General features: G+C 30.7%; 1 protein-coding gene across 1 annotated transcript in view; it reads left to right on the forward strand.

Moving 5' to 3' along the window:
- Positions 1 to 6,538, forward strand: part of LOC145254846 (protein arginine N-methyltransferase 5-like) — a 61,409-nt gene extending 54,871 nt beyond the window's left edge. The window contains exons 16-17 of the mRNA XM_080113730.1: positions 4,644 to 4,708; positions 6,282 to 6,538. Coding sequence (XP_079969856.1) covers positions 4,644 to 4,708; positions 6,282 to 6,434 — 218 coding nt within the window. The 3' untranslated portion in view covers positions 6,435 to 6,538. The remainder of the gene's footprint in view (positions 1 to 4,643; positions 4,709 to 6,281) is intronic.
- Positions 6,539 to 10,151: the final 3,613 nt, after the last annotated feature.

Raw genomic sequence — 10,151 nt, forward strand, 5'->3', positions numbered from 1 at the left:
TTAGATGACAGATTTTCTACTCAGCTTCTTTCCTCTGATCCACATGCATTTGGAATTCCTTCCCTGCTTCCCATTTTCCCCAACTGTAGAAATGTAGGTACTTGTACAGTTTAGTCAAGACATTAAAAAAATGAAAATATCGAAAGAAAAAAAAAAGTTTAAATTGCACGTATCCACGACCACCGAGAGTAAGAAGGCCTGTTAACTGAAAAATGTCTGCAGGCAATGTAGGTAAGATTTGTCAGACTGTCAGTACTATAAGAGGGCCATTTGAAAAAGAGCAATAAAACATTTTTAAAAAGAAAAAGGAACACAGTTCGATTACTACTTAAACTGAACTTTATTTAATATAAAATATAAACATTATCTATGTAAAATTAAGTAATTTTAAAGCAATATACAATTTAAAACTGATAAAACTGAATTATGAATTCAGGGAACAAACAAAGAAACATTAAACAAATTATTTTTTGGCCTTCGGAACAAGATCAGTGTAGTATCTGTTTTGATGCTACACTTTACCTTTTCTGTCTTCGGTCGGTGGAGGAGAAATCTTTCATGACAAAGATTATTTTTGTTCCTATCCAGAGAGCCCCTTATTGGGAAGCTGGATTTTCTCCACAAGATTATATGTTGAAATATTTCAATACAGAAATTATATTTAAAATTTTGTTTTTCTGTTCTATGTCCATTTTTTCCCCATGTTTTTCATCAAAATGTGTAGCGTATTAGTTGCCTCACAAGCCATCATCAGTGATTGCTCACTGGCAGTAACCTGTAGTGTTCTCTGGAGACCAAGTGACAAGTCTCCCCAGATTTCCAGTGTTCTCCACCTCTTGACCACTTGTGCAGATGATTGTATGTTATTGCAATAGCCGTTGTCACTGATTTCTCGTTGGCATCGGCCATTGGTGTTTCCTGGGGTTTGAGTGACAAAATGCCTCCCCAAGATACCAGATTTGAACTGCACACTTCCAGTGGAGATTTGGTCAGTACTCTCATCTCGGTCTTTCCATCCTCCCTGACCCTTCACAACTACTTAGTGTGGTGTGGCGCCAGTCGATGTCATCTACACCAGTTTTTTTTTTTTTATTATTATTATTATTATTATTATTATTACTATTATGATAATAAGGGTGCTTGTGCAGTGTACGCACGTGTATTTTAAATATTATTTTCAAGTTAAATTAAATTTTAGGTTTGTATTACTGTACAGAGATTCAAAAAAGTTGTCAAAAAACTAATATATCACAAATAAATGTTATCAAAGGCAAGATAAGTTACTCTTCTACCTATCTGGGAAGGTTTTTAGTGGTTTTACTCACTTTAAAACATGTAATCGCTTCGAAAATCATACAATGTTTATCAATATATTTTAAAAAGAAAAATGTCGGCATGTTTGTAACTTATCTTGCCTTTGATAACCTTCATTTGTTATATTTGTTTTTGACAACTTTTTCGAATCTACTGTAGAGTAAAACAAACTCGTTATGTAAATTATTTACAGTTAAAATGTTATAAAAAAAACAAAAAATTGAAGTTTTAAATATATTTCAAAGAAATGAATTACGCCCGTGCTAAAATATTGATATTTCACCAATTGTAAAAAAAAAAAAAAACACTGCCGTGAAAAATGCTTACTTTAAAATATTTGAAAATACTCAGTGAAAGGTATTATTTATTAAAAGAACGGACTGAAAAATATTATATAAATATTTATGGTATGTATTACTGTACACATTCGAAAAAGTTGTCAAAAAACAAATATATAACAAATAAATGTTATCAAAAGCAAGATAAGTTACTTTTCTACCTAACTGGATGTTTTCAGTGTTTTTATTTCTGTTTATTCAGCTCGAAAAACATACTGTGTTTACTGATGTATTGGAAAATTCAAAATGGCGCCCGACTCTCTCTTTAACGCGGTAAGTTTGGGAAGAGGTGCTATAAATATAAAACTAGACAAAATACTGCTAGAAACTTGCTCAATATATATTACCGTGACATAGGTTGACATATATATATTCAGTGTTTTTTTTTTTTTAATAGTATTTTGTCTAGTTTATTATTTATAACACCTTTTCCCAAACTTACCGTGTTAAAGAGAGTCGGGCGCCATTTGGAATTTTCCAATACATTGGTAAACAATGTATGTTTTTCAAGCTGAATAAACATGTTACATTGAATAAAAACACAAAATATATCCAGTTAGGTAGAAAAGTAACTTATCTTGCTTTTGATAATATTTGTTTTTTGACAACTTTTTCGAATCTGTGTACAGTAATACAAACCCAAAAATTGTTTGTTTTTTGCAGTAAAAAGAAAAAAAAACTGGAATAGTCGACTTTCTCCAATAAAAATAAAAGTTCAAACACAAATTCACTTACGATATTTTGATTAAAATTATCCCAAATGTGCAATTATAATAATTATTTTCCGAATGGAGAATTGTTCTTTTTCTTTAGAACATACATGGACAATCGGTAACACATATTGGTAGCCATATTTTTTTTATGCCTGTTAGCATGACCACGTGGTTGAATACCGGAAGCTGACTATACCTACAACTTAATTAGGAAGTGACGTTACGCTGTCATATGCATCGGCCTTCTTTCTTGGTAGCCACGACGTATCTGTTATGGAATGAAGTTCTCCGAAAGAGACTTTTCACTTAATTTCATCAAGTAGTTTTTATTTTACAGCGAAAAAACAATTTGTTATGATACCGAGCAAAAGGTTTGATTTTTAGGAAGAAAAGCTGGAATTAAAGATGGGAAGGGAGTGTCGGCGCTTTACATGGAATTATCTCCCATGTTGTTTCTAAAATTCAAACAAAAATTTAAAACAATCCAAGATGTCTGCCTTCAACATGTTCTCATAAAAACGTGTTTTTACACTCTAAAAAAAAAACAAAAAAAACAAAAAAAAAAAACAAAAAAACGATCAAATTAAGTGAATTTTTTTTTTTTTTCCGGAGATCTTCATGTCACAACAGATACGTACAATATAACTTTTTTTCGATATTTTCATTTTTTAATGTCTTGATTAAACTGTACAAGTACCGAATTTTAATGTGAACAAATATTTGCAAGTTTATAAGAAATATTAATATGAAATCGTACAGATAAACTATGATAGATATTCAAAACCAACAAAATAAACTTTTAAGCAATGTGCCCTGCAAATAGAAAATAGATGCAAACAGTGTGTATTTATGATGAAATTCTAAAAGACAATGACGAGAATAAAAGATCTGATTTAAAGCATAACTTCATTTTTTTTTTTTTAATTTAAATTTATTTTGGTGCTTATTTAGAATTAAACATTAAAAAAAAAAAAAAAAAAAAAAAAAAAAAACTAAATTCCAGAACAATAGTGAATTGTATCCACTACAAGGCTGATTTTCATCTCGGTAGTTCGAATTTGATTTTCTTAGTTAAAAAAAAAAAAAAAAAAACTACTTGACCAATTTATGTGAATTATGGAATATGACATCTTCATTCCATAACGGATATATACCTCAAAGTTTTAAAAACATTTTTCTGTATTTTTGTTTTAAAAATAAATTTAATTCTAAATAAGCACCTTTTATTTACACTTTTCTTCAACTAACAGGACACTTTGCCACCGAGATGTAAGGGGCAACTTTGGATTAGGAGTATCCTAAGTGAGGAATTGTTCCAAGAAATGTTTGTTCACGTTACATTTAAATTTCTGTGTGTTGCTACAGTCATGGAGCAGGGAGGGAATTCTAAAATCTACAAGTTTGGAGTATTTATGTTGAGGAGGCACTTGTGCCGCAAGTTAGTCCGATCATGTTGCATTAAAGTATTTGTAAAGCAAACACTGATATCCCACATCATGGTGATGGGACAGGGGCTAGAGTTTGGTAGATAGTGTTCGATCTATCTACATTTGCATGGGGGACAAAAGCTGGTTAAGTCTTTCTGCATGATATTCTGTCATACGCCCTTGTGGCATTGGCAAGTAACATCTTTGTTAGCAATTTATTTTCTCTCTACAACCATGTCCTATGTAATCGAGATATTGTTCGTAGGTCATCCTGTTGCTCACTAACTGCAATCCCATGCGAGCAGTATTTTATTTTGTAAGATTTCCTTCTAAGAGTAATGTATTCTGAAAGCAGTGTATTCAAAGCATATAAACAATTACTCGACATAAAAAATTTATCTGAAAAATCTATTCAACATTAAAAGGTGGTTGATATGCCATAAAACAAGCCAAACCTATTATTTGAAGATGAAATTTTTCAATGGCTGTGTACTAATTTGATATTTTTTTTTAACATTATTTTAACCATATAATAAAACAAAGAGAATCCAATAAGGGTTTTGCTGGGAATGATGACCTTTTTAACAGATTATTTCAAATTTTATATCTACTTTCGGTGGAGTTTGCAGTGCAGTCTAATTATGCGGAATAAATGATAGTTGCCTAGCTAAGCACAAAGAGCAGATCCTAGTGGCCTTATAAGCTGATGTTCAGCTAACAATCACAAAGGGTCATTCATTGTGATCTGTGCTGACAGATCAAATAAAGAATAAAAGATGAGTTCCTTCACAAAAGTTTTTCTTTATCCTCCAGAAAAATAAACTGAACTCTGTATAATTTTTTTTTCTTAGGTATTTTACCATCAACACACTCAGCAGGCATGTTTAGTTGGTTTCCAATCCTCTTCCCCATTAAGGTAAGCAAACAACTTGTTTCTGTTTTATCCGTAATTTTGAGACATATTCGTCATTTGGTCGGTTACTCCTAATTTTTAATGACTACATCTTAAATGATATTTGTTTGATGCTTGTCCAGAATTTGCTCTCTATGGAGAAAAAAAAAATCGTACAGCAAAAATCACATGAATTGTTGAAGTATTTTTATAAAGAAAATCATTTTTAAACGAATGCAAGTTTTCCTAATGTTTCCTTCTATCCATATTAAGAATGGTTTTCTAAAAATCTTATGAGTTTGTTTTCACCAGGAGATAACTAATTCAGACTAAAAAACAAGATAGGAGAGCATCTCGCCATAAAATTTGATTTTCTCATCTTAAAAATAAAACTATTTTATCAATTTACATGATTTTCTTTGTCACAGTTATTCATCAGAAGGGGAAATTTTTTTTCAAATTGCATTGTTTTTCTTCAAACAATTCTTTCAACAAAGTATTTTCCGTATTGTTTATTTGTATGTCTCGCCTGTACTTTATCAAATGCAAGTATATAATCATATTTAAATCGAATAAAAACAAATACCTCTGAAGAAGGCTGGCAATGCATATAGCTCAAAAGAATATTGCCTCAAAGTTTTGTATGGAAAGCTATCAAATCTCTATTCATAAAGTTATGTATATGTTTATTACAATAGAAAAATGTGAGTATGCATAGTAATATGGTTAAGCTTAAACATGGACAAAGTAAAGGAATAGTTGTTAAAACTGAAAAAGAAAAGGACAAGATATTCTAGTAAAAAGTAATAAATTTATAACTTAAAATATTGCAGTATTAAGTTTTCTTTTTCAGTTGTAACGACTAGTCCTTTACTTTCCCATGTTTAAGTTCAACCCTATTATTTTTCTATTGCAATCCATGATTTTTCCAGGCTTTCAATAAATTCCCTTGTTTTCAGTCTTCATTCTGTTTCACAAGTAGTCACTATGGAAACCAGTCATAAAAAATAAAAATCACCTCACGTTTTTTTTAATGATTTTGAACACCAGTAAATTCATAACTTTTGTTTTACTCAACAAAAATTGGATTTTTTTTCACAATATAGCTGAAAAGGTGATCTATCAACTGTAACAATTGTTTGATATTTGGTCGAAAAATGACTGAGCAAGTGAAGCAGTTCTAAATAACTAAAACTGCATATTCAAACACTACAGTGTTTGAATGATATCTATGTACAAGATTCACTTTTAAAAATCATAATGATCATTTTTTTTTTAAGACTTAAATATTTTAGAAAATAGATGTTGATCAAAAGTGAAATAAGATTTAGTGTCAGATCTTGATTTTAATCTTTGTAAGGAGATACAGATGGAAAACAGTTCTGATCAAAGAATTAATTTTTACCCCTCCTGGGATGGGATTTGAGGTAGAAATGAAGAGAAAAAACAAATAAAAGCTATTACATTTTCCTTGTAAATGCTTGACAATTTTGGATAAATTTAATAAAGGGAAAACCTGTTTTATAAAAATCGTATGAAATATTTATAAGTGATTTTGAATTTACATTTTTTTTTTTTTCTATTCCTTCCAAAATAGGAACCTGTTTTTCTGCAAAAAGGCTGCAAAGTTGTTGTTGACTTCTGGCGAGTTGTAACAGAGCGAAAAGTTTGGTACGAATGGTGTATTCGGGAGCCACAGATCCTGTCCATTCACAATCCCAAAGGACGTTCGTATACAATCGGACTCTGAAGCTGTGTGTATCTCTACCCCCCCCCTTCATCGATAACCCAAAGAATTAATTTTAAAATGTCTTATTTGCTATTTTAGTCATTAAAAATAAAATATAAAAAAAAGTGCTGTTTTAAGTCTTATACATTTTGTGTCTTGGGTGTCATATTAAATTTAGAGAATGTGGCATTCATCTGCTTACAGTCCCCCATCTTAATAAGTTATGGATAATTGACATAGATTATTAAGTTATCAAAATAGAAATGGCTGTAGTTAGGGCTCCTTTCTAAAACTGAAAAAAATGTTATGGGTATAATATTCAAGTTCTCTAACCTTCTACAACTACACTTGCATTCTTGATTTACCTTTATTAGCTTCCGAAATTTTCAATCTTCCTTCCAAACTACTTCACACAAACTAAAATCAATAAAGGAGTTATCAACCATGAAAGAATTTTATTAAGGAAAAATGAAAACACACCCCAACACTTTGAAAAAAAAAAAGGGGGGGGGGTATAATATAACTTACTCCAAAATATGCGAACGTTGGGGATGGAGGGTTAGATATATACCCTATTCAGACGCTAAAGCAATAGTCAAACAATAGTAGGGAAAACCAACATCACTCAAAACATAAGTACAGTGAACTTACAGAAAACTTATACATGAATTACAAATGAATGGTCAAACTTAAAAAAAAAATACCCAATAGATATTAATCTCTACCCAAACTTCTGAACTAGCCAATGAAATGGAGACATCAAAACCAGAGATATCCATCAATCATTGTCAAAACAAAACATAAGATCATGATCTAACTCCATAACCAAACAAGACAAACCAAAAGCAGAAGAAATTTAAAAAAAAAAAAAAATTAAAAATGCATCTCATCAATCACACACTTATTTACACTCAGGTACTGGCACTTTCTCTGCCATCGATATAACAATTGGCAACCCCTCACTAGCCCTGAAATATAAATGGCAAGTCTACAATGACTTATGCAGAAGTGACCATTTCCTAGTCATATAGGAAGATTTTGACACCGAACCCAAAATAAAAATGTGCCAAATTAAATTGACCCCAGACACAGATACTACTCTAATAGATCATACCTTCCATTTCACCAAGACTAATAAAAATTGCCAAACCTTGGTATAATAAAGAAGCAGAAAATTTGATAAAATGTGAAGCCCTAACAAAAAGAACTATAAAAGAGGCAAAAAGAATGATCTTGGATAATTATTTCTAAAATAAATACCCAACTTAAAACAAGGAAGATGATTCACAAAATAACTGGGAAAAATAACTACCCATTAAAACAACTCAATGGTAACCATTAAAAAGAAATCACAAATCTTACTGAAAACTTTGCAAAAATATTTCTTATCAGAATCAATCTCTAACATTCCAAAAAAGAAAAATAAACTTCAAATCTAAAAAAATAAAAATAAAGTTACAATAAATTATTTTCCATTCATAAGCTATGAAAAGCCCTTAGATCTCACCACTGGATCTGATATACATTATAAATTCTTTAATCAACTCCATAAACTTTCTATAAGCTATTATTTACTAGGAATGTACAATATCTGGATCAGCAGAAAAATCCCAATACCAAAAACCACTATCAACCAGAATATTCACCAAGGCAATACAGCCGACTTCAGACCAGTAGCTTTGACAAACAGCATGTTTAAAACATTTAAAAGAAGGATCAACAAAAGATTCCTATGGTATTATCTGCAAACTAACAATCTCATCACAGAATTCTAATTAGGCTTTAAGTGCCCCAAACCACTCCGTGCAACTGGAAACATTCGTACAAGAGGCATTTATCCAAAAGGAACAGGTGTCTGCTGTCTTCTTTGGCTTGAAGGCGTACAACATAACCTGGAGACCTAGAATCATGAAGAACTTGAAAAAACTAGAACTAATAGGCAAAGTAACTACTCCTAAACCATTTCATAAATAGGCATTTCCACATGTGAGGAGGACACACCTAATCAAAGATCAAGAAACAGGAATTCCACAAAGAAGCATCCTTTTGGTGACTTTCCAAGATAAAGATTAACAATATTGTTGAAAATATCCCACCTGCTCACTATATGTAGACGACTTTCTGATTTTTTTTTATTTTTTTTTTTTTTTTTACAGTTCCAAATATATAAACACAATAGAAAGATATCTACAAATTTGGATTAACAAAATAAATAAATGGTCTACTGAAAATGGTTTCAGAATCTCCAAAACCAAGATCCTATTTTGAAATTAGATAATTCTGAAATTCCAACAGTCAACCAAATTCTTAGGCACAATATTCAATAATAAACTAACATTTATTCCCCATATATAATAAATAAAATGTAATTAAAGAATTCAATTACTAAGACTAGCTCATACAAATTGGGGTGCAAAAAAAAAAAAAAAAAAAAAAACTTTGCAGCAGTATACAAATAAAAGATTAAATTTTCTAAAAACAATTGGACTGTACGGGGAAAAAAAATCTAAAAATAGAATAACCACCCCTATTTTACAAACAAACACATCAAGAATCTTTTCATCTTGTGTTCGTCTCAGAATAAATATAGCACCCCTGATCCTTTGACCTGGCATAAAACCAAACTGTATTTCAGAAATGCTGATTTAAAAATCATTTTTTTAAATCAGCAAAATAAAAAAGTTTAGCCTTAAAATACAGTGCTTGATGAGGCTATTGAACAGCAAACAAGTTTTGGAAGCTATTTATATCCAATGATTTTATAAGGATCAAATAATTTGCTTCAATTAATAAGCAATACTGTATTAAATTGAATTTTCAAAACTATCTAGAAACAAAAACAGCCTAGTTGAACAAAATGAAAATAAATATTGCAAAGCAATGAAAAGTTGGTAAAACTGGTGCTTAATATAAATCCAGTTACAAAATGAGTTTTTCAAACAAATGTAGCAATTTATTTAAAATATCACTTTCTTTTTAAGGATTAGTTCCTTCTTTTACATACTTTTCTGATGAATTATTTAACTATACAGGATTAAGTTAATTGAAATTTAAAAAATTAATTGTTCTGTGGTAATTTAGAAACATACGAAGAAAGCTGAACTTGCATAAAATTAAAATCAGCTGTTGTCTTCCTGTGGTAATATCCTAGTGGACCAAAATATTGACTGCCATATTTCATTTTGTTCAATGGAATCTGCTCAGAGACAAGTGACTAATGAAAAAGAAATCACAATCATGTTGGTTGCTTCTGTTTCAACATCCTATATTCTAACTAGGTCTTGTTTGACCAATCACAGCTTGATTTCCATTATGACTATGCAATTCCTACAACTACGTACCTAGAAACATAGCTATTAAAGCCAACAATGATATGGGACAAGGAGAAAGAAGCAACCTTCATAGAAGTTAGTGTCCCCAATGATGCTGGGTTAAACAGAGCTGAAAGGGAAACAACAATACCAAGCTTTGACATAAAAATCCAGTATTATAGGAGTAACCGGACTCAAAAGAGAATACAAAAACTACTTGGCAAATATACTCAGTGAAACAAGTGCAAGAGAGTCAAACAATCGCACTTAAAGGAACAGAACAAAGAAAAGATCTGTTGGAATGTATAAGATAGCAAATGAATGTCTGGCATCTTGTAGAATACCCCATCCTCAGCTAGAACAAGATAAGTTGAAAATAAAAAAAAACAAAAACAACAAAAAAAACTCTCTAGCACAATTTTAACTT

Source organism: Euprymna scolopes, chromosome 1, assembly GCF_053919585.1.
Source record: "Euprymna scolopes isolate OS-2025 chromosome 1, ASM5391958v1, whole genome shotgun sequence".
Classification (NCBI taxonomy): Eukaryota; Metazoa; Mollusca; class Cephalopoda; order Sepiida; family Sepiolidae; genus Euprymna; species Euprymna scolopes.